Source organism: Melozone crissalis, unplaced genomic scaffold (genome assembly GCF_028551555.1).
Source record: "Melozone crissalis strain CALT ecotype California unplaced genomic scaffold, PUWL_Pcris_2 ptg000027l_1, whole genome shotgun sequence".
In the NCBI taxonomy this organism is placed as follows: Eukaryota; Metazoa; Chordata; class Aves; order Passeriformes; family Passerellidae; genus Melozone; species Melozone crissalis.
The window spans coordinates 38,231,428-38,258,585 of NW_026535805.1; the positions used below are offsets into that span (position 1 = coordinate 38,231,428).

Below are 27,158 nucleotides of genomic sequence, written 5' to 3' on the forward strand. Positions count from 1 at the left end.
GAGGATGGCGGAGGACAACAGTGTGGATTCAGACCTTCCAGACTGTAACTGTGATATCACAAGGCAGGCAGCTATTTTTGTTTGCTTTTGATTGATACTATTCTTTCTGAAGTCTTGGCTTGCTGGGAAACTAACTGAAATATTGATTTGTAGAAATCACTACTATAGCTAGAAATTACTGTTTTCTGCTCAGTTGAAAACTAGTTGACAGTGATAACAGCATACTTTGTTTTACAGCTAGTACTTTTGGATCCTGGAATAATTCTTTATAGTGCTAGAGACTTAGAAGTAGTAAAATCTCTTAGCTGTCTGAGAGAAACTGTGGTCTGATTTTACTGCTGTTTTCAAATACAAGAGCATGTACACATGAGAATAAGCAGACTGTATCTGTCTGCTTGATGTTTGTGTCATCAAAGGGGCATGACTACAAGCAAAAGTCAGAGAAGGAAAGAAGCTGTAAAGAGAGTGTTTCAGACTGAACTTATCAAAGCCTGGCTGTCCTGTTCGTATTAATGACTGTTCTATAACTGCATGTAATACTTGAACTTGAGCCTATACCATCTTGGATTTTTGATCTAGCTTCTCTTTTTCCCTTTTCTCATTATCTCTTCTAGAAATTTAGCTGTTGTTCAAAATCCTAGAAATTCAGTCTTTGAAAGAGCAAACTGATTGGAGTAGTAAATATAACTGGCTTTACTGGTGTCCTACTACACAGTAGTACTGTACTTTGGAAAATAAATACTTTTTTTATTAATAAAAAAATTGTTTTTAAACTGATCTTTTCAAAGCTGATTTTAATAGTGCAACATTTTTCACTATTTCAGAGTGTTTCTTTAAACTTTGTCTGCTGTTCCAAGTAGATGTTTTTTTAAAAGCACCTTTTCTGTTTTCTGATGTGTACTGTACAGACTTAGCCAACATGCTCTTACTGACTTTTTTCATGCTGCTTTTAAAGTTTAATATTAGTAAGCAGCTGTCTAAATGACTAATGCAGTAGTTATGACTTCTATATGATGCATTTTTCTGTACTTACAGGATTGTTCCCGTTTAGATTTAAGTGGAATTTAAGATTTTCTTCTTTAGGACTAGTTGAATTAAATACATCTGTGCTTAATTTTGGCTCCAAGTTGTTTTCCGACTGTCTTTGCCCAATGTAGAATAATAGACATTATTTATAGACAATCTAAAGTTATCGGTTTCTTGGGGAAATTGAGGCACAGTAATTGGAACATGAAAATATAAGTATCATAAGCCCATTCAAATTGTTAGATGATTTTTTGTCAGTAAACCTTGAAAACAATTGAATTCTGCTGTATTTTCCTTTCTGAGAGTTTAAGTATTTGTAAATTGTAACAAGACTGGGGAGTGTGTTTTATGAAAAACAACCTTCAAACCAACTGTGTCATGGTTCCAACCCTTTGATTTCAGTGCAGAATTTTTATTATCAAGGAGAAAAGTTATTTCAAGTCTCTTACAGTAACATGCAGTTACTGTGCTGTCTGGTGCTGCAACAAAAGCATGAAATTATTATTGGAGTCATTAACACATGAAGCATAATCTTGCAAATGAAATCTCAAATCATCAGAATTACTCTTGGCTAGGGATTCTACATACCTGATTTTAAGATTTTAAATTTGATCTTTTTCTCTTATGCAGAGCTTTTAGAGCATAGGCAACTTTGCTTGCTGAAATTCAGAAGGAAAACTCTCAGACATGTTGGATTGCATCTATTATTTGATTGCGGATATGCTTTCAATGTAGCCGGAGGCACAACACCGTACTGCAGTTCAGTCAAAAAAAAATCTCAGCAGACTCAGATTAGCACTTGTTTATTTGTTTCTATTTGTACCACGGGCAAGAAACCTCTTACGTTAAACTCAGTACGAAAAGAAAACAGTATAAAGGGTAGACGTAGTGGGGGTACGGGAAGGAATCTGGAGGGTTTGGGTTTTTGGGTTTGGTTGGAGTGTTCTTTGTTCACACTGTTTCTCTTTCTCTCTCTGAAGTAACTTAGATCATGTGACTGAAAATAGTGGTGGTTGGCCCAGACTATTTTTATGCTCTGTCAGGGATGTATTCCTGTGCAGTTTGCCTGAGGCAGAGGGCACTTTCTAAAAGCTGGACTTTTTATAGTTGCTGTAGGCAAAATGTAGATGAAATCCAGCACGGAGATTAGAGTACACACAATTGCAAACAAAAAAATCCTGGTCCACAGCTTGGTCTTGCTGATAATCGAGTGACATTGCTTCTCCACAGGGCTGGCATGACTCATTGTTCCCTTTCCTACTCCAGCAGGCTTCCAAAAGATCAGTAGCATTGAACCTTGAAAATATAAGCAGAAAATAGGCAGGATTTCTCTCCTTTTTAATAATGTCAGAGATTGAAAAGCTGTATGTGCCTTCTAGAAGGGTGGTAATCAACTGTCTTGGTCACCCTATGAGCTAGTTTCAGTTGGTTGAAACCCACAAAACATTGTGTGTAGAACCAGAGGTGATAAGGAAAGGGTACCCTCAGTGGTTTCTCCTACGATCTCCCTAAGCCTAAACACATGGCTGTGTTATGATACATGGCCTCATGATGAGGACTAAGGCAGTCTTTCAGCAAAATTGTATTGACTTCAGGCCCATCATAGACAGGTTTTCACATTGCCCTGATTTTTTTCCAGTTACCAGGTGAGGTTTTTTTACAGATCAAACCCTACAGCTGTTGGTCATGAGACGCCAGCAAGGAAACTGTATTTGGACTGTTCTTAAGGGTTTTTAGCCAATAAAGACCCACAGTTTAACCATCTGTGAGCTAAAGGGAGGACTATAAAGAGAAGAAAAATTGAAAGATTTAACTTTTTTTTTTAAGATAACATTAATATCTCTGTGATTCTCTTAGTGGTCAGCTGCAACTACTGCTTTCAGTATGGAAGCACTTGATAAATTTGCTGGTTGAGCAAGAAAAATGTGAACAGCTTAATTTGAATTACAGGATAGTCAGGTGGCATTTTGTTTCCTTAACAAACCTGGCAGTTTTGTATTTCTCAACCCAATTTAGTCAGTCTGTTTCCAACGGCACTCATCTCTTAAACCTTTCTGGTATTGAAACACTTAAGTAGAAGAGCAATAGGAGTATAAAAGGGAACATTACTCAAGATTGTTTTTGGTACCACACAAACAGGGAAAAAGAGCTTAGAAAAAAATTCAGAATTCACTAATAATGTATGTTATGAAACACGGGAATAGGAAGGAGGGAATGAATTACTGAAGGACAGTTTTGCAGTTCAAACAGATTGGAGGAAAAATTATTTGAGATAGGAGGAAAGTTTACTTGAATATATTCAATCGCTAAGCTTAATGCGCTCATGATTAAAAAAAATCACAAACAAACAGAAATCTATTAGTTTTTTCTGCTCATTGGTCTTCCTAGGTCAGGATTTCAAGAAAAATACTAGTTAGAAATCACTATGCAGTTCCATTACAATTTCATCTGTTTAAACCTGAAGTCGTCCAATAACATCAACTTAAAGCAGCCCTTGGAATTCAAGCATTATCCCCAAGTTCTGAGCTGAACTTCTTCCTCTTAAACTTATTTATTCAAGGGCAAGTCTTCACCCTGGAACAGGTTGATCACAGAGGTTGCCCAGATGGTGCCCCCTTGCTAGGAATGTTCAAGGTCAGGCTGGATGGGGCTCTGAACAACCGGATCTAGTTGAAAACATCCTTGCTCATTGCAGAGCAGGTGGACTAGATGACTTTTAAAGATCCCTTCCAACCCAAATCTTCTGTGTTACTTAGTTCAGTGTTTTCATGGGTGTGAAAAAGGCCTGTTCACTCAGTGCAGTCTCCCACCAGTAGATGGATAAGTTATTTGTGGTCTAAGAAGAGCAGTAGTCATCTATTGATCAAATACACAACTAAATTACTTACATGGTTTTGGGGGTCAACTGATAAAGGTGTAGAAGCTTTGAAAATGTTTTGTGGCATTCATAAGCACTCAACCAGCAGCTATGAATGCAGGACTCAATGCACATGTAATATAGTTCTGCTACATAATGAAGGAAGACATTACAGAAGAACTCACCATCTAAGTAAAGTTTCTCTGAAAAATTCCTGAAACACATGCTGTGAAAATTTTCCTTCAGGGTGTACTTAATACTGCCATTTCTTTTTCTTTACAGGGTAAAGAAGTTGAAGGAAACCCTTGTTGCAGTGCAGCAGCTGGATAAAAACATGAGTAGTCTGAGGTCTTGGCTTGCCCACATTGAGTCAGAGCTGTCCAAACCTATCGTCTATGAAACTTGTGACTCTGAGGAGATACAAAGGAAGCTAAATGAGCAGCAGGTAAAATACAACACACTTACCAGGTGAACAGTGACATGGGGAGAGCCAAAGTAGAGTGTCGCTGGGCTGCCCATACCCAGTTCAGTTGTGAGGGCATCAGGCAAAATGCTTAAATATCAAGGCAAGTGGTACTTACTGTGTCACTTATAGAGCCTTCTGCTGGCCTTGACATCGAATCCACCAGGAGCTGATTGACATTGCCAAGAAAGGTAAGGCACCAAGAGATGTAACCTGAACGAGTTACTGCAATTGTTTTCCTTTGGGGCTTGTGATTTTTGTTTGTTTGAATTGTCTGTTCCCAGAGACAAAACTGACACCTATTAGACCTTGCAAATTTTGCAAATGCTTGAAAATTATTATTTTTAGCAACCTTTCTAACTCACTTTTATTTTGCAGCTTGTTTGAAAGTCACTTTGCACGCAAAGATGCATGAGCTATACATGTGAAGTTAAAATTGGTTGGTTTATACTATTCAAAGCCTTTATGCAGTGCTAGATTAAAATATGTAAAAAAATGTGAATTCAGCCAGCTTTTGGCATTGAAAGTAATGTTACTTCTAAGATGATTTACTATACTTTCTAATTCCTGTTATACTTCACTGCCCAGTGTAGTTTTATCTAAGATGCACATTGCTGGAGAGAACTGCTGTCCTTTGTGTTCCTGTTGGTTATTTATTGGAAAAAATAGCTTTCTGTTTCCCACTGGAGAGGAGTTAGATATTCTCCTGGGTTCTTTCTCCAGAGGAGAAAGAAATGTGTGGGAAGAGGAAAGACAGGATATTTTATGGATAATTTATGATGAGTACAAATGGGCATTTTGCTCCTTTAAGCTGAGCGTAGAACTGAGAGCCAAGAACTCCCTCAGAGATTTTGCCAGCTCCTCAACTGATTTGCTACTGCTCTGTTCAGAAATACTTATTAATATTTTATATGGAATTTACTTAAGGATAATAATTTATAACACAGAAGCATCAGTAATGAATGGTGTTTCTAAGACAATAAAGTGCTGGGAAGGGCTAAACATTGCTACCAACAAAGTAGACAGTTGAGGTTATTTACTAGAATCCCTATGCAAACATCCCATAGTTTGTTACAACCACTTCTTGGGGGATTTATTTTGGGCACAGTGACTGGTATATCTCTGCCTTTCACTGTTTTCTTGTGATGACAGCGTGCAGTAATATTCTGTAAAAGTGAGAGTGATTTAATTTGAATTCTAAAGGAGAGAAATAGAGGTGAATCTTACCATGGGAGGATGCTGTATTTGGAAACATGGTGATGATTTGATAATCTAACAATACAAGACATGGTTATAATAATAGTAATTTTAAAAACCCACCCACTTTCAATGCATGGCAACCAGTATTTTTATTATTGGAGGCTGTATCACTATCCACTACGCCTCAGAAGGCTACCTTTTCAAATACTTTGTTCCCTGTCTCTTCTGTTAGTGACTTTGTTTTCTTTTCCATGTTTGATCTTTCACTGAGATCATGTTGTTCATATGCAAAATTAGGTCAAAGATGTTATGTTGTGAAAGAGGAGGGACAAATTCCATTTAGGAAACTCCATTATCTACTTCTCTACTTCAGCCAGGCATCAGCTTTGCAGATTGCTGGTCTCTAGTGAAATTAAAAATGCAGTTGAATCTGGATATCCTGGGGGGAGGTAGCGTAACTTCAATTCAGTATTTTTCTGGGGTAATGAACTTCATTTAAGGGTTACTTGTTTATTTATTTTCTCAATCTCCTACCTCTTGAAATGTGAAAAAAATTATGTTTTCTTCTGGGCAAATAAAATTTAAAAAGCGGTTGTATATGGGTGACAGCAGTGCATAAAAGTGACACTCCTTTGTGAACTAACCCAAAAGCTTAATGTTCTCTAATAAACATAATATATTTTAAAATCTGGGAAATAAATATTAGATTATGGAGAAGAAATGGTCTAGACATTGCTTGTGGAAATGTTCTGTAGGTGAATTAAAAAAGTGTAATTCTTAGGAATGCTTAGGACCCATAGTTCTCACTGCTGCTTTACACCAAAACATTAGAAAGGAGATCATGTTACCTGAACTTACTTAGCCTCAAGTCTCATAGCTGTCTGGAGCTATGTGTGTTTCATAAAGGGTGACATCTGATTATAGAATCCACCCTTCTATAATAGTTCAGGGCAGATAGAAAGAAAAATAAGCATTTTGACATCACAATGAAAGTATTTTTCAGGCAAGTGAAGTGAGAGGGCCATTGCTGAGGAATAAAAGATTGCGATTCTCCACTCGATGTTGTCAAGTAGATGTTTACGAAATAACTTTCTAGTTGAGAAGATGAACTAGAGTACTTCATTAAGTGAAAGCCCAGTTGTTACAAGCAAGCAAAAAATTGGTTTGTAGATCCACCTTGCTCTATTTCAAATTTCCTGTTTTTTAATTTGACATTTAGAACTCATTTCCTGCTGGAGGACATTTTCAGGTCATATTGCTAGCTGTAAGGAAAGTTCCTGTAGTTTGACATTAAATACATGTAGACACAATGTATTGACACAGTATTTCCTGTTGCATGCCAGTTTACTTCAATTGCAAAATTGTAGAGCAGTTTATCTCTAATCATCCTCAAGCTGCCACATTCTCCTACGTAAATGTCCACATCTCTAATTGTCCTATTGGTTCCTTTCTTCACCTGAATCAGAATTTAACCTAGTGTTCTAGATGCAATATAGCACTTTTTCATGCAGTTACATTACTATTTCTTTGTCACAATTGGAATTAGGTTGTCTTGGCTTTGTTACTGTCCATACTGATTTTTCCATCTAATATTCTGATGATATATTACAAATGTAGACAAAATTCAAACAGAATTTCTTTTCATAGCACTGTGGTTAGTCTTAACTTGAATCTGGAGATCAAAACTAAGGTGAAATATTAGTTCTAGAGGAAATATTATCATCAGTGTAGAACAAACCATTGAACCAAGAAACTGTCAGGAAGAATAATACTGATCACATATAATAAGTGCTAAGACAGTGTGAGTGCATTTTCTTTAGGTGTCTGGAATTTTCATTTTCTATTTCCAATGAAAATACTATATAACTGGAAACTTGAAGGAAGAAAAATCTCTAACACATGCACTGTTCAACACATGCTACTGCCAATTTCCATGTCAAACGTGCCACTTTGGAGCTATCTCATGTGGGGAGCAGCATGTTCATGAAGGGTCCCTCTGCCAAACCCATGCAGTACATTAGAATGCCCTTCCTTGTCACAATTCTCTTACTAACTTCTGCTTTACATTCTCTGTGATAATGGGAAGGGGCTGAGAATAATTCTACCATTTATTGGTGATGTTGATTAAATGTGTGTGAAAGATGCTCAGCTGAGCATGCAGAGCTCTGGCAGTTTGTCCCAGTTGATGGTTTGGTGTTGGTAGTTCCTGGGAGAGCTGTGCATGCTGCCAGGTTCTCCTGGCCTCATTGACCATTGCATCACCACTTGCGTAGATGCACTCTCTTAATTGGTATTACTGGATGTTTTTCCTCTGTTTGCAAGCTTTTTTCTCTTTTTAAATGGGTGAAATATAAGTACATTTGCATGGATGCATGTTTAGCAATTTCTCTTAAGAACTAATCTCTTCACCTGCAGGAACTCCAGAGGGACATAGAGAAACACAGCACTGGCGTGGCATCTGTTCTCAATCTGTGTGAAGTACTTCTTCATGATTGTGATGCTTGTGCCACAGAAGCAGAATGTGACTCTATCCAGCAGGCTACTCGCAATCTGGACAGAAGATGGAGAAATATTTGTGCAATGTCAATGGAAAGGCGACTTAAGTAAGTCTAAAACACCTACAGATTAGTATTTCCTTCTGAAATACAGGATGTGATTTGTATTATATGGGTGAAGTACTGAATAAAAGAGTGTAAGGTTCAGAAAAAGATCATTCACTGAGTAGAAGCCAATACCTGCCATGCCTCTATAAACAAAACAGAATTTTGAGTTGCACATGCCTTTATACAAAGTACAGATAACAATCATCAAATTTCACTCACACACATCTCGTAGATATGATGAGAGAGAAAAACTAGAGAAAGTTTAGATGATAGCAATGACTCCAAGAGATTTGGAAAACATTACATAAAAGGGAGGTAGTAACACTTAAATTTACTCAAGAATTACAGAGATTGATGGGAAACTAGTTATTGGATGGGTGAAATGTTATTCCAGGTATTAGGGTTCATGTGTAGTTAGTGTTCCTCAGCAGTTTCTCTTATGTCTGACTTTGTTCCTTTGGAGGAATTTTAGGACTGAGCACTTACATGGAATTTCTCCACCCGTCCACCTTAGCTGTGCTGAGCAAATGAGAGCCACAGCACCCAGGATTCTTGGGTGTAGTCTGGGCAACTGCATATGCTTAGACCATCATACCCAGAAGATTCATTGTTTTCTGTTCTCACACAGGATAGTGTGTTGATTTCAACAGCAATAATGATTGAGGCAATACTATGTACTATGTGCTGACTTAGTAATGAGACATGTTTACAGATTTAAGCTCCTGTATTTAAGATAATTTCTTTAACTTTTTAAATTACGAAGCTTATTTCTGTCATATTTATACAGTCATATAAAAAAACTCTAGGAAGAACTTGATGTTTCAAAATGCTGAATTGAATATTTTATGCTCTTTCATTTTGTGGGATATTCTTAATGTATTTAGTGAAGTTTCTTGTTTATTTTTTGCAAAAGATGTATTGCTTTTAAGTTTGAATCTCTATCCATAGATTCATATCTTCAAGTAATTTTATACTATTGCCATGGAAATTCTTGAATTGTATATATCTGTAAGTTCTATGTTATAAGTTCTACTTAGAACTACATTTACAAGTTCTGTTTTTGACATAGTCTGTCATGAACATACATGGGCTTTCATAACTTTGTATCCAACTCATCAATTCAGAACTATTTTAAGTTCATGTGGAACTATGCATGGAACTATTTTATTTTCTTATAATGTACACATTATGCTTTGGTGGATTTGTACTGGTACATTAACTGAGCTATCAGTATTTAGGATCTTTATTGTACTAGAAACAGTTATTTGTATTAAAGAGCAGCTTTACTGATGTCACTGGCACTGCATTCCAGAAGTTTTTTAGTGTGTGCTCAGCTTTTTAGAACTCCTGTTAGAAACTTAAAACTTTTTTTAATACTGATTCCAAAATTAGATGCATTAAAAAAAATGCCTTCATCTTATTCTAGCTCAGTCTGGAATGAGCCAGCCTTCCCTGTGGTCTGTTTATCAGTCTGGCTGGCTGAGTTAGATTATTAGTCAGTTATTGTCTGGTGCAGTGCTAGTTTGCTGTTGCAGATGACAAGTTAAAAGTTCTGTAGGTCAACTGGCCATCAGTTCAAGCATTCTCTAATTTTCTGTTATCTGTTGCAGAATTGAAGAGACCTGGCGGCTTTGGCAAAAATTTTTGGACGACTACTCTAGATTTGAAGAGTGGCTAAAAACCTCTGAGAGAACAGCTGCTTTCCCAAGCTCCTCTGGTGTGCTTTACACTGTTGCTAAGGAAGAACTGAAGAAATTTGAGGTGATTTATAGTGGTTGAAATTCAATACCTACTGATCACATTGCAGCAACCAGCTGGTGTTCTTCCTTCCCATAACCAAGTTACAGCAGAGATGCTGTATTAATAAAGTGGAGTTGATGATTTTGTAGCTGATCTCAGTAGCAGGTTCCTAAGATAAAAAGACAGTGAAAAGTGGCAACTGGAGGTACCTCCACTGTTCATGAAAGCCAAATTCCTCACCTTTTTAATTTCTGCAACTTTTTAGTATGTCAAGTCAGAGTTCCAGAGCCTTCCTAAATCTCCCTTCACCAAGTGCGTCTTCGAATGCATGCTGCATGTTCTAGGTTTTGCTTTTGATTTTATCCCTCCTCTAATTTTCATAACCCTCTGAAGCCAGCTCCCTGAAGTCTCTCCTATGATGCAGAATATACCTCCTTTGGATCCTTATACATGAAATTCATGTTCGTGCAAATATTGCTATATGTCCACATAGTGTCCCCTGTGATTTAAAAAAGTTCAGCATGCTTCAAAACTGACAAGCTGTCCCTTTGGTCAGTGCTTAGGAGCTTGTTACATGACTGTTGTGTCCACTGCAATGTGAGGGCTTGTCTCATAGTTACAAGGAATTGTAAACCTGTATGTAAAGCACACACATACATCGCCTGGTGAGTCACAGAGGAAAATGTTTTGCTTGGATTCATATTTGCAAGGAGAGTGTCAAGATGGGAAAGAAGAAAGAGAACAAATTATTTAGGCAATTCTGTAAACAATCAGACACTGTAAAGTATTTGCTTTGAAGAAGAAATGCAAATTTTAAACCATGTCCAAGCTGAGTTGATAGGTTTTGGTTTAACAGTTAAATCAAAAACATAAACTGTGAAGTACTGTGTTCTGTAATTGCCATTCACATTTATGAATGTACTGGCCAGGTTTTGGTTTCAGACAGACTTCATTAGGCCAGACTTCATTATGGCCAGGTAGATTGCCATACTGTAGAAACCTTTGCTTCCTGGACCCAAACACTCTGCCTCAGAGCTCTTTCCCATTGTCCCTCTATGTGGTGATCAGGATTTAAATCTCTTATTTAGTAAGTCTCTGTATATGAGAAGCTGTACCAGATTTTTACAGCTGAATTGACTTTGTCCAAAGTCTGTTTTACTGAACCTCAGCCGTTATGGTGACCTTTCCTCTGCAGCAAACTTGGGCATTTTTTAGTGTCTGTAGAGTGTCAGCAGGAACAAAAGAAAACAGTGTAGCCTCTCCAAAAGCCTCCTTTCCCCTGTAGTTTGGTTCTTTCTCTTTTTTCTTTATTTTTTTTTCTTTTTTTTTCTCCTGAGCACTTGATTTCTTTGCCTACCAAAGAGCAGGAAGTATTCAAATGGTATTCAAATCCAGTGGCATTCAACAGCTTTACTTTGAATTCAGTATGAAGTCAGCCACTTAAAAATACTAACAGAAGCAGGTTTCTGCTTTAACTAGGCATTTTTTCAAATTTTATTTTCTTCTCCGTATCTGCACTTTAAAAAACAACACATAACAAAAAGAACTTGTCAGACCATATAGGAACCTTTCAATTCTTGATCACAAAGGTCAGAGTTAGCTCTCACTGACTTCACTGTACAAAACCAAACTTCTTCCTCTCCAGTAGTTTATGGAGAATTGGAAAGAGATAACAGGAAGGAATGCAACAGATGAATTCTTGTGTAGATGAGATGAAGAAATGGAAGGCAAATAAACAGCTGTTCTTTTGCTGGAGAATGCTTGGTAACAGGTGAAACAGCAACTGCACACTTTTAGATTTCATGATCCTAGTAAATACAGTCAGAATTGTTCCTCTAATAGAGGAATACTTGTGCAATTTTAAATTAATTCAGTTTTACTGATTATTTCACCCTAGCTGCAAGTGCATTTGCTCCTTTTTGGTTGTCCCATACCCAATTTGATGGCCATTCAATGCAGAGAATAATTATATTGGGAGGACTCTGCACAATCTGATATTTTTTTCCAACCAGTTCCTTTACTTTGTTCTCTGGTATTAGAGCAGAAATGTGCTTATCTCATTATAGCTTTGAATGGTGCAATATGAAGTGTATATATTTTTACTAAGAAAACTCAGGGTTTTAATTAAAATTTCTCTACAGAAGTATATAACCTATTCCAGTTCTATAGTCCTTATTAAGGGGGGTGTCTCATTTTGGAAGAGATTGACTGTTTTATTGCATTGTGAGGAATATCAGACAGCAACGTTGTAGAACTACAGTGGGATCCAAACACTACTTGTATTCAAAAGAGAGCTGGTGGTTGTCTTCCTTTGGCTGCTTTTCTGTTTCGGTGATGTGACAAGATAAAAACAAGTAGAATTTTTGAAAAAATACTCTGGTGGTGGTGGTGGTGGTGGTGGTAATAGTAGTAGTAGTAGTAATAGTATTAATAATTCAGTCATTTCTTTACAAGGTGCTTCCTCCAAGCTTCATGATTACTAGTCACAACATAAAAGCTGTGGGCTAAGTCACCTGTGCACCTCAGCTGTGTCTCTGTGGCTCTTGTAACAGCAGAGTAAGCACCAAAAGTACATGCTGCAAACATTTGCCCAGACATAAGTCGGCATGGATATGTGTGACATTTTCTTTTCTGTGAATATTTTAAGAAAAAACTTACTTGCACACCAGTATACTAAATATAAAAAATGTCTCATTTAGTATCATGTTTCAGAATAAACAATTGCTCAAATCTCTTCAATGTTTGCATGTCAGCAAATTCAGTATGTGAAAAGAAATCCAATGAAGCCACAGGAATCTTGGATTTCTGTTCCTTTTTTTTTTTTAAAGAGTTTCATGTTCATTGTTTGTACTTCTTTTCTCAAATACTGAAGCATATAATTTCACAGAGGGAGAAGCTGGTTTTCTTACACTGATTTTGCCTTTGTAATGGATATTCATGTTGCAGTTTCTCATTCAGTGAATCATGTCAGTTTTATGAACTTTTTGGGGATTTTTGTTTTTTTGGTTTTGCTTTTCTTAATCAAAAGGCAGCATCTCTATAGGGTAGCCCTCAGGAGATGTCTCCAACTAGTGGAATTTATTGGCTTACATAAGTCAGAGTGCAGATGAAGGGTCAATATAAGGCCAGAGATCTATATCTGTATCCTGATTTCAGAAATTAAAATTCTGAAGGTGTCTTTTGTTCATACTGCTTTAGGCATTCCAGAGACAAGTGCATGAAAGCCTGACTCAGCTGGAGCTGATCAATAAGCAGTATCGGCGCCTGGCACGGGAGAACCGCACTGACTCCAACGGCAGCCTCAAGCAGATGGTTCATGAGGGGAACCAGAGATGGGACAATCTGCAAAAGAGAGTTAGCTCCATCCTACGCAGGCTAAAAGTATTCCATTTTTAAGATTTCAATTTCACTACTCTAGTTATGAATCAAGGGTACAAGCAGCTTTCAGTTTAATGCATTTGCACAGTGGTTTTGAGGGGACTTCTACCTTTGGGAGAGAAAGGAAGCTCATCAGTTCACTTAGTCCAAAGTAAGCAAATAGACTGTAGGCAAATGCTTGGTGACATCAAACACCACCTTCCTCACAGAAGATAACTTTCTTAGGTCAGCTAATTGCAGCTCTAGATGGTGTTACTTAAAAAGGAGCCTCAGAAAGCATGTAAGAAATTAAGGAAGAAGGTGTAAGAGTTTAAATTGGGTTTGATGGGGACGAAAGTCATTTTCCTACTATTGCTGAGGGTTTTCATGTTTCTGGTCATTTCATGCCACTCAATTTTCCACTCTCCAGCATTTTATTGGCCAGCGGGAGGAGTTTGAAACAGCACGTGACAGCATCCTGGTATGGCTGACAGAGATGGACCTGCAGCTGACCAACATCGAGCATTTCTCAGAGTGTGATGTCCAAGCAAAGATAAAGCAACTTAAGGTAAAGAATGATAGTTACATGAAAAATGTAAAGAATGGATAGTTACAGAAGGAGGGATCAAAGAAGGGAGGGGAAAAAAAAAACATGATAGTGAGAAAAGAATTTTAAGAAACATTATGCAGAAATGCAGCCTGATATGGTTCCTTTATTTGCAGGCCAAGACTTCAACCTCAAAAGTCATGAGTTATGTCAAATTCCAATATGTACTTTTCTGTCAAAATAGAAAATCTTTGATTTATGAAAAATGTAAAAAGAAAAACCAGGGGTGATAGTGTACTTTCCTGCATCAAAATAGGAAATATTAATAAAAATATTTATGTAAGGTCTCCATTATTGCTAATATCTAATAATTACTACATTTCTCAACCATTTAGGCATCAGAACTCCTTCTCTGGAGAGAGCAATACCAAATGTCACATTATCCAAAATTCCATTGTGCTAGGTTTAGAATCTCTGTTCATTCTAGACATTTGATCATTTGTATGGCTTGTTTAGAGACAAGATTTCTTTCCAAATTCAACAAGTAAGGAATGAGATGGTAAACCATGAAGTATCACTGGTTTTGGCTTGAAAGACTGTGGAACACTAAATTTAATTTAATTGCTCCTTGTTGTTCATGAGAAGAGTATTTGGCACAATCCCTGTTTGTTACCCACACCGTTCTTTCTATAAAACTCCTAATACTTGAATCTTTAATTACCCACATTGTTATCACATTGATTTTGTTGATGAAGCATGGGTTTTTCTTTTACACAGGCTTTCCAGCAAGAAATTTCCCTGAACAACAGCAAAATTGAGCAGATAATTGTGCAAGGTGAGCAACTCATTGAGAAAAGTGAGCCCCTGGATGCAGCTGTGATTGAGGAAGAACTGGATGAGCTGCGTCGCTACTGCCAAGAGGTCTTCGGGCGTGTGGAGCGCTATCACAAGAAGCTTATCCGCCTTCCTGTGTGTATATTTACATATGTTTTTACTTGTTTGCTCCATTGCCAATTTACAAATGTGAAAATGAGGAAAGATGTTGAAATGAAACCTAAGTAATTTTCCAAATCTCCTGTGGTTAAATTTTGTTGCCACCCTGACCATCTGCCTCATTTCCATTACATGCTATTTGTGTCCTGTTCAGAGAGGAAGCTGACAAGATCAGGAATTTCTGTAAATCATCATGAAAATGCATGCAAATTGGGGATTTTTAAAACTTTATTCATGGGAGTAGTGCTGTGGTACTAATCATAAGAACATCTCCCTGCACTGTCACATAGTTTGACTGGCAGCTTAGTGAGTTGTTTTTTAAAAAAACCCACAATGATAAAATGATTTTTCTCATCATAAGACACAGAAATTCATCTCTAGAATTGAACACAAGCTCAAAAGTGGAAAAGGAAAACAAAAGGAGAGAGTGAAAGGAAAACAATTTTTGGTGGCTCAAGTCCTGCTGAATGAAAAGAACAAAATACAGGGGTTTGAAAACATGAAATAACACAGTGAGAGCAATACTCATGATAAAGATCGCTTACGCTTTCTATGAATTGATTCCAGACGTTTTTCTAACCTAATATCTGCATTGAAGTAACATCAGTAAAAGTCTGGAGATATTTGCCTTATGTGAGACTTTATGTGCCTCCAGTAATTAAAATGACCTGGCACTTTGATCTTCTTTGTTGTTTTGGTTTTTTAGTACACCTTAAAAATAATGAAAGAAATGTGCAAAATGCAAACCCCACCAGTGTGCCTGTCACCTAATGCTGCTTTATTTCACTGACCCAGGCTGACCATGCGGTGCCTCTGCACGTTCCATTGATCGCTTCTGTTTGCATTATGCTTCTAGCTAACAGATGACGAGCGCGACCTCTCAGACAGAGAGGTGGATCTGGATGAATCAGCAGATCTCTCTGACATACGCTGGCATGACAAATCTGCGGACAGCGTTCTCTCCCCGCACCCCTCTTCCAACCTTTCGCTGCCTCTTTCCCAGCCACTGAGGAGCGAGCGATCGGGGCGAGATACCCCTGCGAGCGTGGACTCCATCCCCCTGGAGTGGGATCATGACTACGATCTCAGCAGGGACCTGGAGACTGCCGTTTCACGGGCGCTGCACTCAGACGAAGATGGGGGACAAGAAAAAGACTTCTACTTGAGAGGAGCAGCTGGCATAGCAGGTATGGTGGCAGACTGAGTGCTCTGTTTTCTGTGAGTGAAAAAAAGGCAAATGTTATATGTGTGATTGTGTGGCCAGGATTCTCAGGGAAAAGTACTTTAAATAGCCCCTGGTGACTTTAAATAGCGTTTCCTAAGTGATCTCAGTGGCCCTCTGGCCTTAGAGACAGTGATGGAGATTCCTGGATGACGACAGCCTTGGAAAATGGCAGAGGCGTACATGATATGGCAGGGAATTGGCTGTGTATCTATGCGTGAGGCCTGCCAGATGGGATATGTCATCTGTAACAGCCCTGCCTCCTACATTATTCTGACTAGAAGAAACTATACTGGATATGGCAAAAAGTACAGAACAAACTAATGAGGAAATGCTGTGGAAGAGACCCACAGAGAAAATCATCAAGTGTTTAAGTAAATCCTAACTCTGCCCTGATACAGGCAAGACTCCAGCAAATGAGTGTTATTCTGAGGTGGGATCTTGGGTCTTGTTCTCCAGTGAAGTTAGAAATCCTTTCTAAGTGTTTGTGCTTTGTGTAATAAATCTTAACAAGTGAGAGTGTCCAAATGGAGCTAGCTGTGGGATAAGACATACCAGTGTATTTTACTCTGATCTTGTGGCTGTCTTTTGCTTTCCAGGTCGTTGCTCTGGGAATAGTCAGGTTTGCCTGGATCTTAAGAGATTTTATAGCAGCCTCCCTGTGTTTCAGTCTTCATGTTTTTCCTTCTCCAGAGAGAATATTTGCTATTGGAACAATTTAATTAATCCATCCCATGAAAAGGACTCCTGCTGTAAGGAGACAGCCATTGCTGAGCCATCAATTCAGAGTGTGCTTTTATTTTTTCAGATGTAGAGATCCCTGAAACTCTTGAGGCCTATGTAGCACTCACAGAAAACGCCCTCAAAAATATCTCTGGTAGGCATCATAAAAGACTAAGCATAGCCAGATGCAAATACCATGGTGCACAAGTGTAACTTCTTTCTCTTCTCCTAGCATCTGCTATCTTTTCACAACTTACAAGATAAATATTTCTTACATGGCAGCATTGACATATTAACTTAAAAGTATCCTCCTGCTTTACTACTTTGCTTAAAGGTACCATTGGGGGCGTGGATGAAACAGTGATGTCTGAGGTCTTAGCCCTCCCACCTTGGCTAACTGAACTGAACTGATCCTGATCTTATTGGTCTTTTTTCTCTGGTGTCCATCAACTGGACTTAATACATAGTTACATCTTAAGGCAGAAGGAAAAAGTATAGAACAATACCTAATTTTTCAGAGTTGCTTTTTTTTTTTAACACAGCCACATCTTGTATTATCATGCAGATATAAACTTTTAGGTTAGTTGTTGTTTCATGTGATCAAAATGTCAAGTTGAGGTACTGTCTTTATCTTAGTCTCATGTATTGGAAAATTTTCTTTTCACATTGCACAAGATTAAACCTTCTTTCTCATTTTTTGATTACGCTCTTGGAGGAAAGAGATGCATTTGCAAATACTTTTTCTCATGATTTCACAGTTTTCCTCTTCTTAAATAATGACTTCATTGCTATAAGCAAACAATTAAAATCTTAGTGTCTGTGACACAAGCCTCAGGTTCACCATCCATTTCTATTTACTCCCCAAATCAGTGAAATAATGTTATTGATTAAGGGTATGAGTAATAGCAGTACTTACGGGAAAAGTGTGTTTAGTTTTCTGACCCGTGAAGTAATGAGCAAAAAACAATGTTGAGCACTTTGCCCTGTCCATTTGGGGTGAGATGGTGCTATATATGAAAAAAGATTAATCATCCAAGAGGCTCAGTTTTCTGTAATTCAGTGAACAGAAGGCTCTCCTTCTCTATTCATGTTTCTTATTGTGTCTTTATGAATAAATTCAAACTGTCTTTGTAAACAGATGGAAATCAGGCATAGTGATAGAATATGGATAAGAAGGATCTCATGGGGTCCTCTAGGCTGCAACCTGCTTCACATTAACATTGTCTGTAGCTAATTTATATCACAGAATTCAGCTGACCCCTACAAGGAAACAAGTTAGTCCTTCTTCAAAAACATTGATATTGATTCCCAATAGCTTGAATGAATAATTCCATCTTGCAAATATGTTAAGCATGATCTTTATCAAGTACATAATTGGAAAAATGCTATACATTTTGCTCCTTAGTATGGTTGCCCAAAGCAGTCATGGACTACCTGCTGCAGACCTCCAAGATGTCCAGTCATCTATGGATTTTTGACAATATGATTATATCAGTATCACTTAGCATTTGTGAGGCCACTTTCAGTCTCTAAAATTGTATACAAATAGGATCCTTTCATGGAGATGCAAATTCTACTGCTTTTTAGTGGGGAGAAATAATACAAAGAGAAATGAAGCTACCAAATTTTTACATGGATTCAGATCATAAAAATGGAGATTTGGGTTATGGGGGTTAATTTGACAGTGCTTGTGAAAAGGGAGCAAGCTGCTTCCCAAAATCAGTGAGGTTAGAGTATGCTTTGCTGAGAACTTTCTCTTTAAAAAAATACAAGGCATTCAATATAGGGGAAAAGACACTTCAGAATAATTTGCAAGCCTACTTTAAACTGTGGACTCTTCTATAGTATTCTTATGGCAAGCTTGTTCATTGGTATAATCTTTTGCTAACACTCTCTAATGTAACCAGTTATCACTTAGCTTTGACATTGTACCACTGATACTGCTGCTGCCACCTTTCTCCTTCACTGTCTAATCTAAACAGTATTCCTAATATCTGTTCTGCCTGGGCAAGGAAAAAAAATTTGGAAAATTTGGGATGACAGTCCCTCTTTTATGGTATTGGTACAGGTGAACCGGGTGCCCTGGAAGCACACATCCGACAGCTGGACAAGGCCTTGGACACCAGTCGCTTCCAGATCCAGCAAACAGAAAACATCATCCGTAGCAAGACACCTACAGGACCAGAACTGGATTCCACCTACAAAGGATATGTGCGTGTGTTTTGGAGCCCCAGTCAGATATGACCCCCAAGCTTAGCTTAGCTCAGCTCAGACATTGAGGGAAATGCAGCTGCTTCAGCAGAGCAGTGAGCTGTAACTGCTTCTCAGGCTTGCTTGTGTTCTTACTACCCTTAACCACATGCTATTGGTGTTTATGCTATTAGCGTGTTTACAATAGCATTAGAGGAATAAATACATTAGAGAAACATGACTCTAAGGAATTTATTTTCCTATTACATTTTTGCAGATGTCTAGAAGTACTTTCTCACACATGCTTTTATCTATCTAACGAAGATATCCTTGTTTGAAATTCCCCTGGTTTTAAAAGCATGTTTTATAGCTTCAGGCACAGTATTCATCTTGCTAATCAATTATAAGCATGCATCATATAAGCAGGGTTGTATGGAATGTATGTATGGAATCCCTAATTAAAAAGCTTTTTCAGAGAGGTTTACTGAAAGATAAATCTCTCTCTAAGCCACTCAAATAATTTTATTAAGGGCAGAATTTAAAAATTATCTGCCTGCATGCATAGTAATATTTCCACATTTAAGTTAATTTTCTTTATCAATCTTCTAGTGTCTTTGCCATAGTGTCTTAAAATTAGAGAAGATGGCACCTAAGACATCTAGAACAATTTGGCATAATGGTGCTAAGTTATTTCTGTATAATTTATGCTTTAGGCCTTTATTATCTACGTGTACTTTTTTTATAGTATCAGTGCAGATTGTTAAAATAAGAGATCTTTTTCTTCACACTTAAACTTACTGTTGGAAATTTCTGGAAGTTGTATTGTAATTCTCACTGTCCATACAATTAGTCCTGTACAGTGCATATTGAAAAGGAATATTTTGTCTGTTAATACAGATGAAACTGCTAGGTGAATGCAGTGGAAGCATAGACTCAGTAAGAAGGCTTGGATATAAACTGAAGGAGGAAGAAGAAAAATTTTCAGGTCTTATTAACATGAACAGTACTGAAACACAAACAGCTGGTAAGTAACATGTAGTTCATTTGATGAGCAGTAATTATGGAAAGCAGCACACATGCAAAGCTTTCCTGAATAAACACTTGGTATTATTTACTGGCATATATATTTACATGTTACCATGTTCTGTTTAACATTTTTAATTAGGAATAGTAAGTATTCTTTGTGTATGCTGTATGAAGAGTTTAGGCATACAAGTCCATTTTAAGAACCCCTTCATATCATGAAGCACAACTCTAAGCCTTTCGGGAGGCCCTGTGGATGCAATGGGGTTTTTTTTTAAGATTTCTCATGAAAAAGGTTGCTTATATTGCTATACAAAACACCTTGGCCAGCATTTGTTTCTTCTAATATTAGCTTTCACCTCTCAGATTACCTGCCTAGAGTAAAGAAACTTATTTTCACCTGATAGAAGTATTCACAGGGCTAATTTTAAGCATCAGCTGTAGAAAAAGAGGCAGCATGGATTGTGAAAGCATGGATTCCCAGAGACTATAAAGGCATCATCCTCATTCTTAGCTTGACAAGATATGCTACCCATATAGTCTCTCTTATTTTTTTGTGGATTTTTATTTGTAAATTTTAAGTTGATGGAGTGATGCAGGTTCTGCCTTAGCATTTCAAGATAACTAGCAAGAAGAAATAGTCCCTTATTTATTTCTTTCTAGTGCAAGTGTTTATCCAATGCATCAGCACTAGCTAAGGCAAATGTAGTGAAGTGTGACCATTAAACAGTGATCAGCACAAGTACCAATGAAAATAATAAATACCTGGTTAGTTAGATGTATTAATATTTCTTGTCTGGTTTGCACTTGTCTGGTAATTTAAGATGTCTTTTTTGCCAGCATAACCTGTTTTAGAGACCTGCATGTATCATCTTAATTCTGCTCATAGAAGTCTGACATTAGAAAGCAATAAAATTACCTGTTGACTGGAATCATACAGGTTCTTCGATCTTTCCCTCCAACATCACTTTCTTCAATCTAACTTCATTTTTAAAGTGGTTAGTGTTTGAGGCTTAGGCTTTTTACAGAGCATCTTTTTGTTTTGAACAGTATTTGGTTTATGCAATTGTGTGTATTGTGAAGCTAGTGAGTTTTTCTGGCTGTTGTTGAATTTGGTGTTTGTAATTCCAGGTGTAATTGAAAGATGGGAATTAATCCAGGCTCAGGCTCTAAGCAAGGAGCTGAGGATGAAGCAGAACCTTCAGCAATGGCAACAGTTCAACTCTGACCTTAACAGCATCTGGGCTTGGTTGGGAGAAACTGAAGAGGAACTGGAGAAGCTCCACCGCCTTGATCTCAGCACTGACATACAAACTATTGAGCTCAGGATTAAAAAACTAAAAGTGAGTTTTATTTCTCTATTCCATAAGTTACCTTCTAAAACTGAGTGCAACAGGAATGTTGAAGAGGTTGCTAATAATTGGAGCTGACTTTCTCCACATAGTGGGCTGCTGCAGATAAAGTAACTGGGAAAGTGATTTTCTGAATCACGTTTTGGAAGGAAAATGTACCACCATCCAAATGAAGTTTTGGAATAGTAGTTCTGCAGCAATTCTGTAATCCCAGAATGTCCAGATAACTCCTGATGTCACCCAAATTGATGAAATTTTTTAAAAGTGCCAAGTTAGATAACTTCTACTCAAATTGGTAACAAAATAACTGGTTCAAAAGAAATGCCTCACTGAGACATTACTACTTTGTGTGGAGCTACTTTGTGTGGAGGAATGAGAAGGAGTCCAAAGGTGTTGTAACCTACCCCGTGTCACCAGTGCAACATAGGAAAAATTTGATGCAGCTTTGCAACATTCCTTTTCTTCTTCTGTCATCCCAGGAGCATCAAAATCTGAGTGCTACTTCCATCTCTCTTGGGTATTTCACAGCTATAAAGATCTGCAAATGTGATGGTCCACAACTTCACATTCAGTTACTAGTTTCTTACAAGCATGGGCACGAAAATATGTGACCCAATGTCAAAATGCACTGTGCCTCATGCCAGGGGTGAGGTGAACAGGTAGTAAAGGCTGTTTCCGGCGGTGATCCATGGGAAGCATGTCAATGCTCATCCTCGCTGTAATCCAAATATAGCTGCCATAAGTACTGCAGAGGTTACTGTGACATCGTGCTTTTAAGTAAATGCTGTAAAGTAGGTGGAAAACGGGGCATTTCATAAGAATCCTGTTCTTATCTCACCATCTCTTTGAAAGCCCATTAGTACCCTCCAAACCAGTGGAGGTGGGTTTCTTTTGTGGCTTCCAATGTAAACAAATCAGAGTTTTTATACAAGTTGTGCTTCTATAAATTTAAGATCTTTGTACTCTTTGTATGTTTTTGCTTCTCTCAGCAAAAGCTTTTATTTTAAAATACTGATGCAGCAGATTCCACTTGAAAATATGTTGGTTTTCATGTTTATCAGCAAAAATGAAAAGTGAGGGCAAAAGTTTTATTGTGAGCTAAAATACAGTTGTGCTACATGTTTAAATTTTGTTGGACCTACTCTGTCTTTAAAATATCTGAAACATGAGCCAGATCTTTAAAATTCAACTCTGACTTCAGGCTTTTAAGACTTTACAAGTTTAATTGGCTTGCTCTTGTTTATGCTTGCAGTAAAGTTTTAGTAGATGTTAAAGAGTGAACATTTACAGAGTCACAGAGTGAGCCCAGAAGCATTATATCCAGAGTAAAGGGATTGTTACAGTATGGTGCCTTTCTGCAGCTGCTGGTGGCAAAGCACTGCAGTCTTGTGCTGTGTTCTCTGCTTTATGTTTCTGTAAGTCACGATTTACCAATTTCCGTTCTTTCTTCCCCTTTGTCTTACCATCAAGGAGCTGCAGAAGGCAATTGATAACCGCAAGGCAATCATCTTGTCCATCAATCTGTGCAGCTCAGAGTTCACTCAGTCCGACAGCGAGGAGAGCAAGAAGCTCCAGGAGCGCCTGTCCCAGATGAACGTGCGCTGGGAGCACGTGTGCAGCATGATCGAAGACTGGCGCAGCTCCTTGCAGGATGCATTAATACAGTGCCAGGTCTGTACTGTGCCTATTTCAGATTGTCAGCAGCCCATATACTGAAAATATAGACCATTTAGTTACCTGTTGTGCTCATGATCCATATGAAACTTACCCATGAAAGCCATACAGTTTTGGCGTATGTTTTTCTCAAGGATACACCTGTGCTACCTAAAACAACATGTATTTACATCCCAATACTTACAAAATTTGTCATCTCTGGAATAGTATTCTCCTATTCTGTTGTGTACTTCTTGGAAATTATTTTATTTAGCTAGTAGAATGTATCAGAGGATAAATTAAAAACCTGAGTTTGACTAGAATATTCTGCTACCCTGTTAAAACCATGATTCATCATTTGTAGGATTTCCACGAACTGAGCCATGGTTTGCTGCTTTGGTTGGAGAATATTGATAGAAGGAAAAATGAGATTGTGCCCATCAATCCAAATCTGGACTCAGAATTACTACAGGATCATCACAGGCTTCTGATGGTAGGACTATAATCACCCTTTTCTCTTCCAAAACACATCACCAGAAAAACCTCTAATCAGATTTCTCTTTCTCACGAGGGTTAGCACTGTACATTGTGTGCTAACACAAAGCCATGGGACCAGCGTCAGTGGCTGGCGTTGCCTTGGTAGGGAACACCACTCACTTTCCTTAGTAGCACATGTGATTTTAAATCTCAGGCAACTACTAGACTGCTGTGTATCCTCCTGTCAGATTAGAAATTTATTGTTTCTCTTCTTTTTTTTCCATTTCTTCAATTTAAAATGTTGAGTTTTGTGAGTTCTGCTTTTTTTTTTTGACTGCTGTTAAAAAAATTTGATGCTTGCCTTGGCAACAGCAAATCAGACGTGAGCTGCTGGAGTCTCAGTTGAAGGTGGCATCACTGCAAGATATGTCTTGCCAATTGCTAGTCAATGCTGAAGGCAAGGATTGTCTTGAAGCCAAAGAAAAGGTACATGTCATTGGAAACAGACTGAAGCTGCTCTTGAAAGAGGTTTCACGTCATATTAAAGACCTAGAGAAAATTCTAGACATTTCAAGCAGTCAGCTGGTAAGTCATGTCTTTTTATTCCTTTCTGTTCACTGAGCGTGTTTCCTGCTGTTCTGACTGCCTTTGTCTGATCATTGCTATTGGCTGTCTGTTTCTGTGGTTTGCAGTGCTTATCAAGATGGAACATGTAATCTTGAATATCATAAAGTAATCTGAAACTTCATATTGTAAATATCTCTTCTCATATGGGAGGGGGGTAAATTCAGTATTTTTTTTATTTGATGTAGCAATTACTGAGCTTCTTGGTTTGTTTACTCTGCTATTACTGAATCAGTCAACTGGCAAAGTAAATGAGATAATTATTCCAGTAACACTACTGAAAATTAAATGTCAATTGTCACTGGAAAGGAAGTAAATGCACACTCTGTCAAAGAGAAAAAAAAAAGCATAAAATAAATTCTGTAATAGGGTAAGGAGTCCCTCATATGTGCCTTTTAAGCTGTGAGCTATAGTCCAAATCTTTTCAAGTTGTCGTGTATCTCAGGTATTTGAGAGGAACTTACACACATGTCTTTGCCAGCAGTGACAGATACAGAGTAAAGATTTCAAGGCTCTCCTTTAGTTTACTTTTTTAAAAGGACTTGGATTAGCAGAGTGCTTAAAGCACAAGAACTCAGCTCTTCCCTCCTTTTAGTGGATTTCTACCTGTTTATTTAAAATCTTGGTAATATCAAACTTTTCTTGTAGTTCACAGCCAATGAAGAACAACTGTTTTTTCCCCTGTATTGACTTTGGTGGAAAATGTGTCACCTAAGCAAAGGAAGTTTTAACTATTGTTTGCTTTTCTTCTCCTTTACGGCTGACAGAGAAAACATGTAATGCCTTAGTCTTTTTAAATTTGGTGACAAAATGTAACTTCTTTATTTTATTTGGCTTGGAAATAACTCTGCTGGAATTTCACTCAGTAATTTTTCTAGTTTGCTTACCTGTATGGCTAGTTGCTGTATTTCTGAGCTCCATTCCTTCTGAACTTTAGGAATTGTCCTCATGGTCTTCTGATGAATTAGACACATCAGGCTCAGTGAGTCCTGTATCTGGAAGAAGCACTCCAAGCAGACAGAGAACGGTAATTTCGTGTAATTTATTTTCTTCCGCCTCTTGGGTGGGAACTATAGATATCTACAGCAGTTCTAGCCAGCTGGAAATCACCCCTTCCCACTTGTTAGGAAAGGAAATGGCATAAACCAAAAGGAAAACACAGCTGCTTTCTCCAACCCTGCTGCATATCCCATCCTGCATGAAATCAGAAGTGGTAAATACTATCTGAAACCAGGGCTGTCAGTGTGGTTGGTTTACCATGGTATGGCATGTCGTGTCTCTTGTATTTTGCTCTAGTGATGGCAGCACCCCAAAGTCTGGTCTTGTCTGGTATAATCAGTCCTCCATTTCTGTTTGGCCTTCTCTTCAGAGCTGCTTCATCAAGAATCTCAATAAGTTCTTTTGTCATTTCTGATGCAGGTTGCAGATGGTCTTATTGAGACTTTGGATGAATGGCTAAGTAGAGCGGAAGGGCACAAAAACATTATTCAAACCAGCTAGCTGTGCAGGACCTGATCAATGGCTACAGTGGCAACTCTGGAGTTGTCCATTTACATCGCTGGCACAAAATTCAAGAAATATAGCAATACATGCCTAATACTTAACACTTCCATACTCTGAGCCCAAATTGGAACTGCAATTATTTTGTCTTTTTCTGCAATTCTATTGGTTGATTAATTTGCTTTCTTCCTTAGTTCTTAAGACAATCAGACTGGTTTTGTTTTGTTTTGTTTTTCCATTTGCACTTTTTTGTAAAGCCTCTGAGTTCTGTCTTGATAAATCTATGGCTCTTGAAATTAATTTATTTTTTTAATTTTTTTTTACATTCACTAGTTTCCTTTTAGATGCTAGTATGAGAATGTAAAGGAATACTGGCTTTTCCAAAGGAGAAAGAATATAAACCTTAACATTTTATTTCAGAGGTCAATGCTTTTGTCTTTTAAATTTAAACCTAAATAGTTTCTAATAACTCTAATATCACAGGTGTAACTGAAGGTTGCCTGACCATTACAGGAAATGAAGAAGTATTTTACCATAAATCTATGTTTAGAGAGCATGTAGAATTATCATAGGTTTCATCTTAATATTTTAATACTGATTTGTTTGTCTCGTAATTTGTTACTATTCATATAGTCACTACTCTTTTTTTTTCCTCCATAATTCATTGCTAATTTGTATGATTCCTTGGGTCTAGTTTTCAAACTTCTGGGTTCTGCACCCACACAATTTTGAAGACTAAAGTGATACTAAAGTGTTCAGAATTTCAGTGCCAAATATGCTGATGCTAAATAAATAAATACTAATACAAAAGAAATGTAATCAGAATTATAAACATCTAACTGCATTAAATAGTCCAGCAAATAGCTGTGAGTGCAAGAATGCCCCTACCATTATTTGGCCTTCAAAATCGTGGGGTGTGGGAGAGGCACAACTTGCCAAAGGAGGGTCTTGGACCTTTCTTCCTTGGGAATTTTAATTTTTCTGCATGTGCATTTTTAAATCTATATATTTTTCCATATTCGATTTAATAAGATAACATCTATTTCATATTGCCTATTATTTGAACTAAATTTATAGAGACTTTATGTAAAACCTAGAGCTACTGTTCATAAAAATAATGTCTAAACTGTTATTATTGAGTTCACTATGTATGTTCCAATAATTTTCATAACCAGCTAGGTGCAAAGAAAAGCCAGTTTCCTTGTTCATGGGTATTGGTCACTTCATTTGATTTTTTTTTTTTTTATGTATCCTTTGCTGCACTTTTTGTTTAGTTTCATCAGTAGCTTGTCTTTATTTGCCTGGACTGAACATTCTTCTTTCTTTACCCCCTGTTCATTGCAAACAGCCACGGGCCAAATGTAGTCTCTCACAGCCTGGACCCTCTGTCAGCAGTCCACATAGCAGGTACCTTATTCTCCTGGTTTCCGCACTCTGTTCTAGAACGCCAAGAGGATGATAGAAATTGGCCGTGGTTCCTCTCAGTCCCACTGACTCCATCAGGGGTCAGTACTTACACAAGTGGTAACTTCCCTTTTGTTAATCATTCAGCAAAAGGGACTTTCAATTACTTCAGATTCTCTGTTACCTAGAGATACAGGCTAATCC

General features: G+C 37.7%; 1 protein-coding gene across 17 annotated transcripts in view; it reads left to right on the forward strand.

Annotated features, from left to right (window-relative positions):
- SYNE1 (spectrin repeat containing nuclear envelope protein 1) overlaps positions 1 to 27,158 on the forward strand; it is a 290,057-nt gene that overhangs the window by 256,058 nt on the left and 6,841 nt on the right. For 10 of the 17 annotated variants that reach the window (XM_054279435.1, XM_054279434.1, XM_054279436.1 and 7 more), the window contains 16 exons: positions 4,166 to 4,328; positions 7,962 to 8,149; positions 9,760 to 9,910; positions 13,088 to 13,270; positions 13,677 to 13,814; positions 14,571 to 14,762; positions 15,643 to 15,973; positions 16,817 to 16,885; positions 18,800 to 18,942; positions 19,819 to 19,945; positions 21,076 to 21,287; positions 22,767 to 22,967; positions 23,314 to 23,442; positions 23,799 to 24,011; positions 24,988 to 25,077; positions 26,899 to 26,957. In XM_054279435.1, coding sequence (XP_054135410.1) covers positions 4,166 to 4,328; positions 7,962 to 8,149; positions 9,760 to 9,910; positions 13,088 to 13,270; positions 13,677 to 13,814; positions 14,571 to 14,762; positions 15,643 to 15,973; positions 16,817 to 16,885; positions 18,800 to 18,942; positions 19,819 to 19,945; positions 21,076 to 21,287; positions 22,767 to 22,967; positions 23,314 to 23,442; positions 23,799 to 24,011; positions 24,988 to 25,077; positions 26,899 to 26,957 — 2,589 coding nt within the window. The remainder of the gene's footprint in view (positions 1 to 4,165; positions 4,329 to 7,961; positions 8,150 to 9,759; positions 9,911 to 13,087; positions 13,271 to 13,676; positions 13,815 to 14,570; positions 14,763 to 15,642; positions 15,974 to 16,816; positions 16,886 to 18,799; positions 18,943 to 19,818; positions 19,946 to 21,075; positions 21,288 to 22,766; positions 22,968 to 23,313; positions 23,443 to 23,798; positions 24,012 to 24,987; positions 25,078 to 26,898; positions 26,958 to 27,158) is intronic. The other 7 variants (XM_054279440.1, XM_054279441.1, XM_054279450.1 and 4 more) reach the window with 4 other exon arrangements.